The sequence below is a fragment of the Neofelis nebulosa genome, chromosome 7 (assembly GCF_028018385.1).
Source record: "Neofelis nebulosa isolate mNeoNeb1 chromosome 7, mNeoNeb1.pri, whole genome shotgun sequence".
Taxonomy (NCBI): Eukaryota; Metazoa; Chordata; class Mammalia; order Carnivora; family Felidae; genus Neofelis; species Neofelis nebulosa.
Window position 1 is genome coordinate 41493453 of NC_080788.1, and position 17122 is coordinate 41510574.

The window sequence follows — 17122 nt, forward strand, 5'->3', positions numbered from 1 at the left end:
TGCATCTGTTTTTAAAAATTTTTGGTGCTGTTTCTAATAGACACACTTCTGGTTGACTACCACTCTCAACATACTTTGTAATTTGAACCACACATATTCTGTATAACCTGGAGCCACGCTTTCATTCATATAAGTTCTGTGGCTTTACAAAGAGAAACCTGGAAGGTAGCTAGAAGGAAACCCTAGCTATTGTCAGAATTTTAGTTTTAAGAGGAAACCAGTCCAAACCTCTCCTCTTTACAGATGAAAAAGCAGAGACATGAAGGAATTTTCAGGGTTGCTAGCAGAACCAAATACTAGATCGAAGACTGATTTGAGCCTTTTCTCCAGTAGCATGTTAGACTAGTCCCATCTTTGAGAAAACTTCAAAGCTACTTAATAATCTAAAATTGTCCTGAGCATTCAAAGCCTGCCCCAAGATATGGTGAGGTCTCAGGGTATTTCATACAAGGAGCAATAATGCAGCCAACAGGAAGGCCTCACATCTTTGTAGGAGAAGTAGATTCCTTATGGGTGGAGTTATGAGTGATAGAACTCATAGGTAGAAATTACAGACATCACCCAGAATGCTTTTGTGACTTCTTCGTAAACATGGAAATTTCTGACAAGAGATGCCTGGATTTATTACTAAAGATTGTCAAGAACAAGATGATCATTTGTCTCATTTAAACCGATCTTTAAGTATCGGAAGCAAGCCTAGGGAATTATGTCAGTATTATATATCTAAGCAGACCTTACTTTTAGCTTACTTATACTTCAGAAGGAGGATTTTGTGCCCAGATTTGCAATTTATCCAACTAAAAGAATAATATTTTTATTAATTATGATTAGATTTGACCATGAAAAAAGGTCCAGATAACAGTTTACTGAAGATAGAGATTGATTTTTCTTTTGGATTAGAAAAGGGCAGGGAAGTCCAACATTGGTTACTTCACAGCCATTAGGGACTCACATTTTTTTTTTCTTTTTTGTTCCACTCATTCTTGCCACTTTCTGATATCCACAAGGTGTCTGATGGTTCTAGATGGCTTCTGGAGCCTAAGCCATCATCAAAGCGGGGCATACCTCCAACTTGAGTCAGCTCCCATGAAAGAGCTTTTCTAGAACTACCTCATCCAACAATTTCTGATTCTGTCTCACTAGTCATAGTTGTTATCAAAGGAAGCTAGAAAGTTACAACCAGGCCGGTGGCTATTTGCAGTAATTAGAAGTTTTGTTATGAAGAAGAAGAGAATGGATACTAGACAGGTAACTAACAGATCTGCCACAGCTGTTTTGAAGAATGTACTACTTTTTTAAAAAAGAATATAATATTTATATTAGGAAAATCAAATTTTAGTGACATCAGAAACTATTATATAGCATTTAAATTTGAAAGATCCCCAAACTACCATCTACCATATGTCTGATTAGTAAAAGCAGTAATCCTCTACATTGGTGTTCTGCTTTGGATTTTTCAGCAGGATTCATTAGGAACAGCTGTTAGGTTTTGTATATTTTAAAGAAACTGAAGAATGAGTTCAGAACAACAGGGAGATAAAAGACACTTTAAATTAAATCTGATTTCTTTTGGAGATAGAATCAAAACAACCACAAGGACAATTCAGTGGATATTTATGAAGCTGACAGGAGCAGAGTATGCTGTATTAGGTGATACAAGCTGGGGATGAGCATATTAAAACACTCAAGTTTCTTAGTACCTAGAGGAACAAGGTAGACTCCAGTAGCACATGAAACAGTTAAACACATATCATAGCAACGAAACACGCCAACTCCAGATAGACAAGATTTATCCTGGGGACAAGGATGGGCATCTTGGGTTAAAGGTTTAAATAGTAGATATTGTCTTAGTCTGTTTGGGCTGCTGTAACAAAATACCAGTAGACTGAGTGGCTTATAAACTCAGAAATTTATTTCTCACAGTTCCAGACTAGAAGTCCAAGATCAGGTTGCCATCATGGTCAGGTTTTGGCGGAGACCCTCTTCAGACTTTGTTCTGTGTCCTCACATGGTGGAAGGGGCTAGGGAACTCTCTACAGTCTCTTTTACAAGGGCACTAATCTCATTCATAAGAGTTCTGCCCTCATGATCTAATCACTTCCCAAAGGCCCACCTCTTAAAACCATCACATTGGGCATTAGGTTTTCAACATATGAATTTAAGGATGATGGGGAGACACAAACATTCAGATTATAGCAGGTAGAATCACCTCTGCTTATCTCCTATCTATACATAGAAAAAGAATGAGAAGGAGAGATTTTGTTGTCTAAAGAACTTGTAGGGGCGCTTGGGTGGCCCAGTCGGTTAAGCATCCGACTCTTGATCTCAGTTTAGGTCATGATCTCACACTTTGTGAGTTCGAGCCCCGCATCCGGGTGGCACGGAGTCTGCTTGGGATTCTGTCTCTCCTTCTTTCTGCCCCTTCGTTGCTTCTGCTCTCTCTCTCTCAAAATAAATAAATAAACTTTAAAAAAAAAAAAAAAACCTGTAGGCAGAAGCAAGTAGTAATCTGTAGCATATATAGCTGCAGAACATGGTATACATAAATGTGTGAGATGGAAGTGTTTCTGCTCTATGAGACCAGATTTTTTAAAAATGTTCTGTAGTCTCATTCATATCCACTGTTCACATGGTGCCATTTAACACACGTTTACTGAATGCCTCATATTTACAATACGCTCTAAGGGAGAAATTCATTCACAAGTTGACACTCAGGTGAGAAAGTGTCTAGATTTTAGCATCTTAGAGCTATGAATTTCAAATCTAGGGAAAGCCCAGCCTTGTCTTTTATTTTTCCTTTTCCTTTCAGAATTACTTACCAGTAACCAAATGCTGTCTGTTGACTTTGCCCCAGCTGACAGAAAACAGGAAACTACAGAGACTCCCTGTGAGAAGAGAGCCAGGCTGTACCCTCTGTGACCTCAACCTTTCAGTCTGAGTTCTCCTTGGGGCAGGAGTTGCAAACAGCTCCACGTGGCTTTGGCAGTTAGCATAGAGAGCGCAGATGAAAACAGCTAATGCAACAAGGCCTGTTAGGCTGGCCTGTGAGCTCAGTGACCTGTCTTTTAACCTTCTGTGCTAGTGTACTTTTGGGCCTCCTTGGGGAAGAATAGTTTATGCTCTGATCCAGTAATGGATCAGGGACCGTTCGCTGTCTTCCGTAGCAGTGGGAATACCTTTGTCACTCTGGTATTAAATAGCTGCTTGTTTGAGGCTATTAGGTGATGACTCACCTTTCCTACGTGTTACTAGTTCGCTTTGAAGCTGCTGTGCTCAGTTTAGGTTCTCCAGGAGTGACTGAGAGAAAATGGTAATCTCACAAATTGTACTTTCTTTATATCTACCCAGTGCTGATGCAGCTGTCTCACATTTTGGGTTTTGTGTCCCCCACTCTACACCCTATTTCTCCTCTGCTTGCAGGTGAAGGTCTTCCACAGGTGTATTACTTTGGACCGTGTGGAAAATACAACGCCATGGTGCTGGAGCTCCTTGGCCCTAGCTTGGAGGACTTGTTTGACCTCTGTGACCGAACTTTTACTTTGAAGACTGTGTTAATGATAGCCATCCAGTTGGTAAGTTGGCGTTGCTGTTCTGCAAAAGGATAGGTGGGTCCCCCAGCTGCATTCCTGTGTCCCCTTTAGGGCTCTCCCAGATGTCGTGACACATATTGAGTGCACACTCAGAGGTTTGATGGCATTCTAGGAAGCAGGCTGGGCCAAAAGGGTTAACCTAGAGAAGACATACTGCATCTTCTGTTCGCTCTATTTTAAGAATTTGCACCTTGGAGCAACACCCTGCCCTCAACTGAAGTGGAAGCATATAATTTAGTTTGGAGAGAAAGAGGATGATTAGGTGAAATTGTACAAATGCAAGTGATTTCCGTGATGTTTTATTTATAGGTTTTAAACATATGGCTGTAAAGTTTGGTCCTCTCCCCTCACCCTTGCAGCCAGGAAGGGATTGGCCACGTAACCCACTGCCCTAACAATCAGATTCCAAAATCGTGTGACCAAGAACCTGTCTTAGCTCTCTGGCCTCCGGTTCTTACAGAGACTGGCAGAGCTGAAGAGACAGCTCCCTCAGCTCCAGCCAAATTACACAGCAGTGCCAGTTCAAGAAGCAGTTAAGACAGTTCCCTTGAGAAGTCTGTCAGCCTCTCAGAGGAAGGATGCTCATGCATCTTTTATTGGTCTCAAATGGTGGTGGTCTCACCCACTTTACAGTAAAAGCTTGGAAATGTTAGAAAATTGACCTTGGCTTTTGAGTCCAAACTTAAGATGCCTCGGCTTCCCTTTGTATGCTGTAGATAGAAATAAAACAATGAAATTTGAAATAATTTTATGGTTATTATTTGGGGCTATATTTAATTTCACATAAAAACTGCTCTTCTACCTCTGCTGCTGATTAGCTCTGTAAAATCAATGCAATCTTTACTTCTCTGGACCTCACTTCCCATGTTTTTGCAGCAGAAAGTACTAGGTTGGGGAGGCCTGCCTGACTGAGGATACAAAGGTGTGGGCAGAAGGTGAATGTGACAGTGGCACCTGTCTTCAGAGGTTGCCGACGTATTGTGATAATCCTGGCTGGGGATACATCGAGCCTCTCAAATGTGTGCTTTCTGACGTAGCATAAAAACACCTAATTCTATTCATCATTTACAAATTGTAACATTATGAGCTGAACTGGCTGTCTCACTTTCATTTAACTTGATACTTGTTATGTATGTATTTGTATCAGAATTTTTTCTGGTTTACAAGCGTAAAGTGACTGGGTGGTGAAGAAGAAATGAGTTTTACTTTCAGTAGTTAAAACCTTGGGCTGATAAAAGAAAATGTTTGGATGTTTGTTTGTTTGTTTTTTCCCAGTAAACTTCTTTAGAGTATTTTCATCATTGTGTATTTTCTTTTAGCTTTCTCGAATGGAATATGTGCACTCAAAGAATCTCATTTACCGAGATGTGAAGCCAGAGAATTTCCTGATTGGCCGACAAGGCAACAAGAAAGAGCATGTTATACACATTATAGACTTTGGACTGGCCAAGGAATACATTGACCCTGAAACCAAAAAACACATACCTTATAGGGAGCACAAAAGTTTAACTGGAACTGCAAGATACATGTCTATCAACACGCATCTTGGCAAAGGTGTGTTTATTTTCTGCTCAGTGAAAAGGGGCGGGTCCTTAAAATAACTTTTTTTTTTTTTTTTTTAATTTTTTTTTTCAACGTTTTTTATTTATTTTTGGGACAGAGAGAGACAGAGCATGAACGGGGGAGGGGCAGAGAGAGAGGGAGACACAGAATCGGAAACAGGCTCCAGGCTCCGAGCCATCAGCCCAGAGCCTGACGCGGGGCTCGAACTCACGGACCGCGAGATCGTGACCTGGCTGAAGTCGGACGCTTAACCGACTGCGCCACCCAGGCGCCCCTAAAATAACTTTTTATTCCAATAATACTTTTGTCCCCTTTGTGCATTACAACTTGTGGTTCTTCTTGCTTCACAAGGCAAGTGATTTTTATACTTGAGAAACTAAGATGGTGAGTTAGTAACTTTCCTAAGTATCCTGTTGACAACTTAAAGATTTTTCTTTAAGTAAAATTCTTTACTTTTTTAATGTTTATTTATTTTGAGACAGAGCAAGCGAGAGAGTGTGCACAAGCAGGGGAGGGGCAGAGAGAGAGGGAGAGAGAGAATCCCAAGCAGGATCCATGCTGTGTGCACATGGCCCTATGCAGGGTTCAATCTCATAACCATAAGATCATGACTTGAGCTGAAACCAAGAGACAGAAGCTTAACCAACTGAGCTACTCAGATACCCCTATTTAATTCTTTATACTATGTTTCCAAATGCTTAGTTTTTTAGCAGTGTGGGCATTTGAATTGTTGTATTAAAATGATAGCATTTGAGTAAGTCTAATGATGAATTTGGTGTTTACATATGAATGAATGACTCCATGTATGACAGTCCTGAAAAGGACATCAGATTGATTGGTATCTGAACTGGGGAAGAATGTGTTACTAAAACATGTGCTAGGCTTCTGTTCACTGTGCATAATTCCATGAATAATTCTTTGAGGAAGAGCCTATGTCTTACTCAATGAAAATAGAGGAGTTGTACACTGTATTCAGGATAGACAATTTGTGAAAGCTCAATCAAGGCAGAAGGCCTTACTTGTTAGAGGAACTAGTTCAGGGGAGAATATTTGTAAGAGAAGCCTAAGGAACAGTGGGAAAGCCAAATAGGCCCTGGGCCCCTCACTAGCTTCTCCAGAAAAGCTTCCGTTTTTATCTATTTTATATATTGGGCTTCTGTGGAAGATTCTATATGAAGAAAACATTCTAAAGTGATTGTAAAACTATGTTTGAAATTCATCACTCTTGGGGCGCCTGGGTGGCTCAGCTGGTTACATCTGACTTCGTCTCAGGTAATGATCTCACAGTTCATGAGTTCAAGCCTTGCATCAGGCTCCGTGCTGACACCTTGGAGCCTGCCTCACATTCTGTGTCTCCCTCTCTCTCTCTCTCTTTCTCTCTCTCAAAAATAAATATTTTTTAAAAAATACACCACTCTTGAGAGTAGACATGTGAACAGAATATTATCAGGTTCCATACTCCTAGACATACTAATTATATTGGGTGTTTAAATATTAATGAATTGTTGTGCACTAACAAGTATTTTAAAGACTACATGACTAAAAAGTTGCCTTATTGACAAAACTGCCTAGGTTTTCAAATGAGGATTCTAGAATGTGTTAGTGAAGAGTAACTATCATATTGCAAAGTGATACCACTGGAACAGAAATCCTGAATGCTATCAGGATTTTTTCAGTAAACGTATGAAAATCCTCACTTAACTAAATGTAATACTTTAAAATTAGACTAGAAGGGCTTCTGCCACTTATTATCTGTGTCATTTTGGACAGGTTACTTAATCTTCCTGAAACTTATCTGTAAAATGAGAGTAATATTTCACAAGGATGTGTTTGTGGGTTGAATGGGTAGTATGTGTAACATAGTTCTCTTGCATAGTGTTCAATATCCCCTCTTTCTTCCTTTTTACTTAGATAGACTGTGTCGTAAATAGTAAAGTCATGATTATTTGGTTTAACTGACAGACTCTAGAAGTTGTTCTAATTCCTGCTTCCTAGGCACAGCAGTCCATGTTCTGACTTTATTATTCTTGTCAGGAAAGGCAAGAAGAGACAGAGATGGGTCTCTGTGTTATGTACAGATAATGGTTTACAGAATATGTACAGATAAGGTACAGATAATGGTTAAGAAAAAGGTTTGCAAACCCTGGCTCTTGCCCTTAAATCTATATGATTTTGGTCTAGTAACCTTTCCTCAGCCTCAGTTATCTCATCTGTGAAATGGGTATGATAATAATACATTATACTATAGGATACTGAGAGATAATACATATAAAGTATTTAGCACAGTGCCTCATAGTAGCAAAGACTCTAAATGGTAGTTATTTATTTATTCAGCAAAATACATTTTAAGTGTATAAGATCGTCATACTGGTTCTTTCATCTCCTGGTGTAGCCATTCCTGCTGGAACTTTGAGTTTATCTCTAAAGTTGAAATTCCTGAGTTCTAGAGTTTTTTGGGTCACATTGAACCTATCACCATATTTTTGCCCTCTCCAGATTACAGAGAATACATATAGATGGTTATTATATGCCCTTTAAATTCTGGCCAGGGTCTCAAAGCAGAGAGGTATTCCATAGGACCTTGAATCATACTGTTTTGTTTTGTTTTGTCTATTTATTTATTTTGAGAGAGAGCGAGCAAGCAAGCAGGGGAGAGGCAGAGAAAGGGAGAGAGAATTCCAAGCAGTCTCCGCGCTGTCAGTGCAGAGCCCTGTTTGGGGCTCGAACTCACAAACAGTGAGATCATGACCTAAACTGAAATCAAGGATGGAACACTATTTTTTTTTAATTTTTTAAATGTTTATTTATTTTTGAGAAAGAGAGAGAGTGCAAGCAGGGGAGGGGCAGAGAGAGGGAGACACAGAATCTGAAGCAGGCTCCAGGCTCTGAGCAGTCAGCATGGAGCCTGACATGGGGCTCGAAATCATGAACTGTGAGGTCATGACCTGAGCTGAAGTCAGACACTTAACCAACTGAGTCACCTAGGTGCCCCAAGAGTGGAACATTTAACCGACCATGCCACCCAGATGTCCCCATATTGGTTTTTAAATGTGTAGCATTCTTTATGTTGTAATGAAGAAAAAGGGAAGTGCATCTTCAAATGACTTGGGGAGAATTGCCTGTTTTGTAAGGGAGAACAAGGGAAGAAGCCTCCTAAACCTGACCATATCAGATTAGCCACTTTGTATTCTTAACGACTGAAGTTAGGGTAAGAACACTGGGTCATCTAGACCCTTTCCTCCAGCAAAATATATTTGACCTAAAATCAGAGGAGTGATACATGTAAACCAAGCATGTCTTTCTGAATGGTTGAAGGCAGGCCTTTATGGTGTGAAAGAATTCTGTGTCCTACTTGTCCCACTTGTATTGAAACCTTTCTTCTTTGAAAAGGAAAATACCCTTCATGAAAAAAATGAGAGCATGTGGAAATTCTGAACTAAATGAATACGGTTTTCAGAGAAGTACACAAATAAAGCATGACTCTGGTTTTCACTTTTTTGAAAGGATTAAGTTATCATAGATTAATTACTAATGGGTTAAATTATCATAGATTAATTACTTTAGAATTTTAGAACTGGAAAATGACTTTTCAAATTATCTATATCAGCCAACTTTCTTTTCTTGTTTATTTTGAGAGAGAGAGAAAGAGAGTGCACGTGCGTGAGCTAGCAGGAGAGGAGCAGAGAGAGAGGGGAGAGAATCCCATAGGTTTCCCACTGCACAGTGGGCTTGACACAAACCCAGACATCATTACCTGAGCCGAAATCGGGAGTCTGATGCTTAACCAACTGAGCCACGCAGTCACCCCAACCACTTTATTTTCAGGTGAGGGGACTGCAGCCCAAAATAGGTGACTTGGCCATGCTGAATTTCACATGGATCGAATGAATGGAAAGAATGGGCCAACAGCTAGATAACCTAATTCGGGAGCCATTATTTTTCCTATTATGCCATATTCCACAACTATTTTTCATGGTGCTCAGTAGTTGGAAAATCACTTTATTAGTTATTCTAGTGGGTTTACATGTGTTTGTGTGTGTGTGTGTGTGTGTGTGTGTGTGTGTGTGTGTGTGTGTTTATTTAAAAAGTACTCATTTTATAATGGGCTTTCCTGTGGAGAGAAGTTGGGCGTTTTTTCAGGATTAATCAGTATTGAAAATGTGGAGAGGTTTGCCCTCTAGTGCTCAACCAACAAAAGTGCAACTGTCCAGTGAATTTTTATTACCAAGGGGCCTCTTCTTACAGGAAGTGGATATAAAAATGGAAAGGCAATGTGTAGGTGTGATACAGTGTGAGAAACTGCAGGGTGTGGTTTCTTTGTCTACCCTGCTTTATGAGAGGCCTCAACTCACCCTGCTTGTTCTTTCTTTTTTATTTGTGTGGATTTAGGTCCTATTAACAAACTCTTCCAGTCTAATGCCTTTATGTTTTCAATTATATATAAAATTTGGTGGCAAACCCCAGGCAAGCTGTGTAGACAAAAGCTTCTGTTGGTCTTGCCATTTTACTTCATTCTTTTTAAGATTATTTCAATTGATGTGCATCCACTCAATTTTATGTTATTTATCTCTCTTGTCAGGGTGCCTCTTTTTCACATTAGTGACCACCTTGCCAAAAACCGTTTTCAAACTGAAACTTACCAAGTTGCCTTTTCTTTCCTGATCCACCCTGTAGAGTTCTATTCACTCTTTGTCGTGCACATTTTCCCATAATTGAAGGCAGCCATTAAACATGTTGTACTTCTGCATTTTGAGCTGAGTAGCTCTCCTCCCTGCTTCCCTCGTAGGTTTTACTTTTTGCACAAAGAAAGCACAATCAAGTTTAGAGTAGCCCCTTAGTCTTGTCTTTTTAACTTCTCTTGATAAAGCCCTCAACCTGATTCTGAGAAATAAACACATAAGATATCTGAGATGAGCCATACTTGGCAAATTAGGAATAGAGGCATGTACTACTTACATTCAGTCTGACGACCCAAGAATATATAAGGACGTTTTTTGAGATGAAATTACAGCATTTTTTATTATCTATTCTTTAGTTTTTTACTATCTTAGTCTTCCCAAATGAAAGAAACTAAAACCTAGCAATTTGTTTTGCCTGATAAGCTCCCAGAATGCGGGGATCCTGTTTTATTTTTCCATATAGGGCACCTTAGTGATAAATTACAGGGGAGGGGCGCGCACACACACACACACACACACACACACACACACAGAACACACACAGAACACACACAGAATCTGAAGCAGGCTCCAGGCTGTGAGCTGTCAGCACAGAGTTTGATGCAAGGCTCAAGCCCACAAACTGTGAAATCATGACCTGAGCCAAAGTCAGATGCCTAACTCACTGACCCAACCAGGTGCCCCAAATTTTAAATGTTTCTTAAGGTAGCTATGGAACATGGTATAAATGGCATGGAGCTGAGAGATGATACATTGATGTTTGTTTATGTCAAACTATATTTTAAGTGTTAATTTTTATGATGAATTAAGAGCACTAGACATGTATGCTAGGCATTCCACAGCTTGTGTCTTTGCAGACCTGGCCATTAGGATGGACCATTTAAAAGTTTTAGCTGCTTTATCTTCTCACTTTCCATCATGGTAACCCAAAGGGTAACTGTAGCCCATATACCGGAAATAACATTTCATTTAAATTATCTTACTTTCAGGAAGGTGACAGCAGTGACCGAGGGGCGGCTACTCACCATTTAGTGATTTAGATTTGATTTCAGTTTAGGATTTGCTCTTTTCACTTGATATTTACTTGCCAGTGACAGCTCTAGGCAAAGGAAGCACACAGTATTTTTTGGTTTTGATCTGAAATACTATCCCTGGTTTAGATATACAAAGAATTAGTAAGCAGCGTCTTTCCAGAGCAGAAGGGTTTCTGAAGGGATTACTTGGTTTTGAACCCCTTTCTGCTTTAATAACTGCAAACATAATGTGTGATCTGTCTTCCCTTTTAGAGCAAAGCCGGCGGGATGATTTGGAAGCCCTGGGCCATATGTTCATGTATTTCCTTCGAGGCAGCCTACCCTGGCAAGGACTCAAGGTATCCTTGAAAGTGCTCAGTGGAGGGCTTTGTTTCAATACTCAGTTGTTAATGAAGGGGTTGCTGACTTGACGTCTGCAAGAAGCACAATTGGGAAGATTGGCTGCAGAGATGAAAAGCAGGGGCTGGTTATATTGTCTATACTGTAGATGCTTCCCTGGGCTTTGGGAGCTCTGTTTTGCTCACATTTGTCTTCTTCCCCTTGTGAATCCTTCTTCCTTGTTTTAGGGTTTTCCACAGTCTCTTCCCTTGTTCCCTCCCAGCCTTGGCACTGCTGCTTTTCTCTGTGTCACTTTCCTCCTCCACTACCATTATGTAGCAGGAAGAGTGTTCCCAGTGTACTGGGGAATTTCTGGAACAAATTGATGACAGCAGCTGCTACACATTTTACCAGCAAGGCCAACAGAGCTGGGTGTGCCCCTAAGGAGAACTGGAAAATATTTATTCATCCTATTGAGGCTAAGGATCCACCTGAACTAAAATAAAAATCCAGGTTTAACATTGCTGTTCTTGTGTTTTATTCAATAAATGCCTATGCAGACAATAGCCATTCCTCGTGAAACATGCAGTTTAAATAGCCTTCCTTAGGTATCGGTACAGTGTATTTGTGTCAGAGTTAAGTACTGATAATAATTTTAACCACTGTAATTATTCTGTGCCTCTGGCTGGTTAGACTAGGAAATGGTGAGCTTCTAACCCATTTTAAGTCCCATTTTAGATAGTTAAATGTGAGGTATATTTTTGAGTTGTGATTTATTTCAACATGTTAGTATGGAAAGAAACTTAATCAATAGATTTAGGTACTTACACACCCCTTGGCCCCCTCCCTTTCTCCCTCCAGAAGGGCAGAATGATTCATTTCCTGGGCTTTCTAGACCGTTGTCCTGAAAAGTAAAGCTTCTGCCCCTTCCCTTTGGGAAGATTTTATTTCTTTCCCCTTAAATTCTTCTCCTAACACTTCCTAGTCTTCTCCTAGTCATATGTATCTTTTCATTGGTATAGATAGCTGTCAGATAGAGTTTCATATTCTATTTACTCATTACATAGCCAAGCAATACATTTGTGTATTAATTGAAACTCACAGTCTATGAATCATTTTAGTGTCAGTTGTAGATCTAAAATTTCTCCAACTTTCTTTCTTTTCTTTTCTTTTCTTTTCTTTTCTTTTCTTTTCTTTTCTTTTCTTTTCTTTTCTTTTCTTTTCTTTTTATGTTTTTATTTTAGAGGGAATGCAGGCATGCAAGCATGGGAGAGAGGCAGAGGGAGAGAGAGAGAGAGAACCAAGGCTCAATCTCACGACCTTGGAATCATGACCTGAGCTGAAATCAAGAGTCGGGCTCTCAACCGACTGAGCCTCCCAGGCAGCCCTCTCCAACTTACTATAGAACACTATTGCTTAAAACTGGGTGCAGCAGCTAGGGAGAGCCTCACAAGAATCCCTTGAGGCTACACTGTTGGTCCAAGCTCCAGGAGCCTTCTGTCTATAATCCTGAACAAACTTGGTTTGCTTTGAGCTGCTGACATATATGAAACCTACCTGTTAGCCTGTTAGCCATGCCTCTATCATAGGTAACACTTTTCCCTCTGGAAGCACATTGTGGAAAGGCATTTTCTTCTACTACTTATTCTTTTTTTTTTTTTTTTTCCCCTATTCAGATTCACAGTAAATATTCTGTGGAGCCATCTGTCTGCCCCCCCACTTAGATTAGCAATATTTTTAATCTTATAATAGAACTGATCTAAGAAGGAGAAGGCTGAATCACTTTTGAACCCCAGTGGTCATGGGAGATTACTAAGCTTCTGCAGTTTTGAAAATAGCTGCTGTATGATATTTTTATTTCCTTTTCCTAACCACTCATCTCATTACATTTGATGGTGTTTATCTGAGACTACTAAATATATTTGCAAATAAAACCTTCCCGAACAGAGCAGACGTTAAATACATCATCTCTGTTACATTTCTTATTTATTAGAAAGAATATTGAGCCTAGCGATTTCTGCCAGTTTGAGTGAAGCAACCATTGCATCCCCAGACATATTGGACCTCCCATACTTGGTACCTGTTTCCAAATAACTTTCTCCCTTTGCTCTACAGGCTGATACATTAAAAGAGAGATATCAGAAAATTGGTGACACCAAAAGGAATACTCCCATTGAAGCTCTCTGTGAAAACTTTCCAGGTAGGATGCTAGAAGGACATTCCAGCCATTGTGACTAAAACTTTGAAGTAGGTAGAGACAATGACTTGGTGTCTCTAGATAAGAGCGCTCTCTAGAAAATTCACATTTCCTTTTATTGTCATTTAGACCAAGACAGGTTTTATCACTTTCATTTGGGTCATAAGGAAAACACAAATATTCCTGACTTGGCTCAGAGCTTCTCACCATAGGAAGCATTCAGCTCATGAGCATGGCCTTTCACCTCTTTCCTACAGAAGAGATGGCAACGTACCTGCGCTATGTCAGGCGATTAGACTTCTTTGAAAAACCTGACTATGAGTATTTACGGACCCTCTTCACAGACCTCTTTGAAAGGAAAGGCTACACCTTTGACTATGCCTACGATTGGGTCGGGAGACCTATTGTAAGTATCCTGTTTTACCTCATCACTTCAGACCAGCACTACCTCGCTTGCCAGACTTTCTGCTTAAATCTATGGAAAAAACATTCCTTTGACTGTAGACCTTACGTATGCCAGCCTTTTCAGGGTGATGTCATAGGTTACAATTACCAGAGTTAGAAAGCAGGAGCAACTCCTTTATATGTTTTTAAGATTATGACCAGTATGACCTAAGATACCAGAACTTAAGCCAGTTCTTAAGAAGAACTTTTGCTTGAATGATTCAGAAGCTGGTGCTACATAAGCTGGTCCTGCTTCTGTAGAAGTGGAACCCAGCACCATAAGAAATTTTTTTTTATTATTAATTTTATTAAAAAAAAATTTTGTTAAATTTTATGTATTTTTGAGCATGAGCGAGGGATGGGGAGAGAGAGAGGGAGACACAGAATCTGAAACAGGCTCCAGGCTCTGAGCTGTCAGCACAAAACCTGACATGGGACTCGAGCTCATGAACCGCCAGATCATGACCTGAGCCGAAGTTGGATGCTTAACCGACTGAGCCACCCAGGCGCCCCTGTTTATTTATTTATTTTTTTAAATTTATTTATGTGAGAGAGAGATGGAGTATGAGCAGGGGAAGAGCCGAGAGAGAAGGAGAGAAAATCCAAAGCAGGCCCTGCACTGTCTGTGTGGAACCCAACTCGGGGCTTAAACTCACAAACCATGAGATCATAACCTGCATCAAAACCAAGAATTGGATGCCTAATGGATTGACCCACCCAGGCACCCATCATGAAAAACTTTTGAATTAGTTCTTCTGGCCAGGAGTTCACAGTACCTGAGAGCAAGCTAACACATCACTGTAGGATGTTTTCTTATTTTCCAAGGTAAGCTGCTCTCTAATGAGCTATTGAGGACCAGGTGGCCTCCCTTTTGCAGATAAGCAAAGTGAGAAGACTTGAAACTGCCCATCATGACTGAAAACAACAATTAACCACTGTTTTATTAGAATTGGAATGATGCTCTCCTTTGCAGAGTCATTAAGTCAGGCCCATCTTCCATTTGACTTTTTGTTATATTTTTCCAGCCTACTCCAGTAGGGTCAGTTCATGTAGATTCTGGTGCATCTGCAATAACTCGAGAAAGCCACACACACAGGGATCGGCCGTCACAGCAACAGCCTCTGCGAAATCAGGTATGTGCTGGACCTTCCTTGTTTCAGACATTCTACTTCTTACTAAAACCAAAATTTTTCAGCTTCTCTGCTTAAGTGTATATACTGAAATTAAATACAAAGGACTTGCCTTTGCTCAAGCATGTGGGGTGGCATTCCAGCATCCCTGGGTGCTATAACGGTACTGAGGTGTGGTCAGGCACCTGATATGAAGTATCCAGTCAAGAGAATTAGGACTTGTCCAAGTCTGTTGGCTGAAAGGGGCTATCTGCCACAGGCCCGAAAGACCTCCTGAACCACACAGGATCAACAGGGTAGCCCATTTTGGGTCTCATCTGTAGTCCAGTGTGGGGTACTCTCACTGGTGCTGGGGTGGCTTTTGGTCATCTTTATTTATTTGTTTAAAAAAATTTTTTTTAATGTTTATTTATTTTTGAGAGAGACAGAGACAGAATGCGAGTGGGTTAGGGGCAGAGACAGAGGGAGACACAGAATCGGAAGCAGGCTCCAGGCTCTGAGCTGTCAGCACAGAGCCCGACGTGGGGCTCGAACTCACGAGCTATGAGATCATGACCTGAGCCGAAGTTGGACACTCAACCAACTGAGCCACCCAGGTGCCCCGATTGTCTGTATTTAGTTTTGTTTTTGTTTTCTGATTAAGAAGAGTGGGTAATTTGGACTTCTAGCTGACCTGGGCATAAACTGGCACCTCTGTTCCACCTCTCCTCCTGTCCCCATGTGAATTCTAGAGCTGGCCAAGTAAAGTGAAAATTCACCTTTGCTTTAGGCCACTGCAGAGGAGACCATGCCATCCATCCTTCAGTGTTCATGGTTTGAGAAACTAATGGTCTATGTGAGAGGCTTCTCTCAGCCTAAAGACAGAGGAGGCAAACACACAAAAATCAGCAAATTTGACAATATTTGAAGAAAGACGTCACTGATTGGGAAGGAAATATGACAACTTTCATCTTTATATCATATACAATTGACCCTTGAACAGCACAGGTTTGAACTGTGTGGGTCTACTTATATACAAATTTTTAAATAAATATAGTATAGTATTGTAAATGTATTTTCTCTTCCTTATGATTTTTTAATAACATTTTCTTTTCTTAATCCTTATTTTAAGAAAACAATATAATGAGTATAACATACAAAGTATGTGTTTATCAAATGTTTATGTTGTTGGGAAGGCTTCTGGTCAACAGTCAGCTATTAGTAGTTAAGTTTTGGGGGAGTCAGAAGTTATATGGAGATTTTCAACTTCACAGTGGTTAGTGCCCCTAACCCCCACGTTGTGTTGTTCAAGGGCCAGCTGTACGTTGCTAAGAGAAAACTGAAGACCCCAGTAGATAAATAAGCAAAGGATAATAAACAGATACACAACATGTTCACTCATTATCAACTCTCAAATTAGCTCGTAACCCTGACCTCACGTTTTAATATTCACAGACATATTTATAATAAAATGCAAAAATGTTTATTTCAGATGCACATATGAGAAAGTACATAGGTTAACAATAGCGTATAGAAGTACCTACACACAGGGAACATCTGACAGGCTTAGTCAGAAAAGCACGTGATTCTTGGTTTCACGGTCGTGAGTTTGAGCCCCACGTTGGGTGTAAAGATTACTTAAATAAAATTTAAAAATTTTTTCTAAAAAGAAAGAACACACACATGTACAGTGAAGTACATACACAAATATGGATAGACTCACCAATAAGCACATATTCTTGGCAAAATGTATGTCTTGGTAAGAAAAAAGTATAAAGGAGGGAAATCTGTGTATTTAGTAGCTAAGAGAGAGTAGACAGGCAAAAAGGTGGGGTTTAGCAAATCACATACACTAATTGGATCCATAGTTGCTGCTTTAATCAAAGTAGTTGGCTAGGAATTACAATTTGACTGGCTTCTGATTGACACAGAATACTGCTGATTCTGTGGTTGTTCTCTTCTACCTCTCTGGTTAAAAGTGTAGCTGAGTGCACACTTAAACTGACACTCTGAGACGTGGCTCTGGACTTTGAAAATCCAGAATCAATTATTGGAATCCATTTTAAGAAAACAACCCACGATATAGATTAAGTTATGTGCATAAAATTGTCACAGTGTCACTTGAAACAAACGTTTTAGAAATGATCCACTTATTATAAGGGAATGGTTATGGATCCAGCTGAAATCT

The 17122-nt window shown here is 40.0% G+C and overlaps 1 protein-coding gene across 20 annotated transcripts in view; it reads left to right on the forward strand.

Annotated features, from left to right (window-relative positions):
* The window catches only part of CSNK1G1 (casein kinase 1 gamma 1), a 170959-nt gene that overhangs the window by 118052 nt on the left and 35785 nt on the right, over positions 1 to 17122 (forward strand). For 15 of the 20 annotated variants that reach the window (XR_009264070.1, XR_009264072.1, XM_058737426.1 and 12 more), the window contains 6 exons: positions 3421 to 3572; positions 4910 to 5144; positions 11119 to 11204; positions 13300 to 13384; positions 13639 to 13787; positions 14851 to 14958. Coding sequence is in view for 18 of the 20 variants with exons in the window: in XM_058737426.1 (XP_058593409.1) it covers positions 3421 to 3572; positions 4910 to 5144; positions 11119 to 11204; positions 13300 to 13384; positions 13639 to 13787; positions 14851 to 14958 (815 nt within the window). In the remaining 2 variants the exon portion in view is untranslated. The remainder of the gene's footprint in view (positions 1 to 3420; positions 3573 to 4909; positions 5145 to 11118; positions 11205 to 13299; positions 13385 to 13638; positions 13788 to 14850; positions 14959 to 17122) is intronic. The other 5 variants (XM_058737428.1, XM_058737423.1, XM_058737434.1 and 2 more) reach the window with 1 other exon arrangement.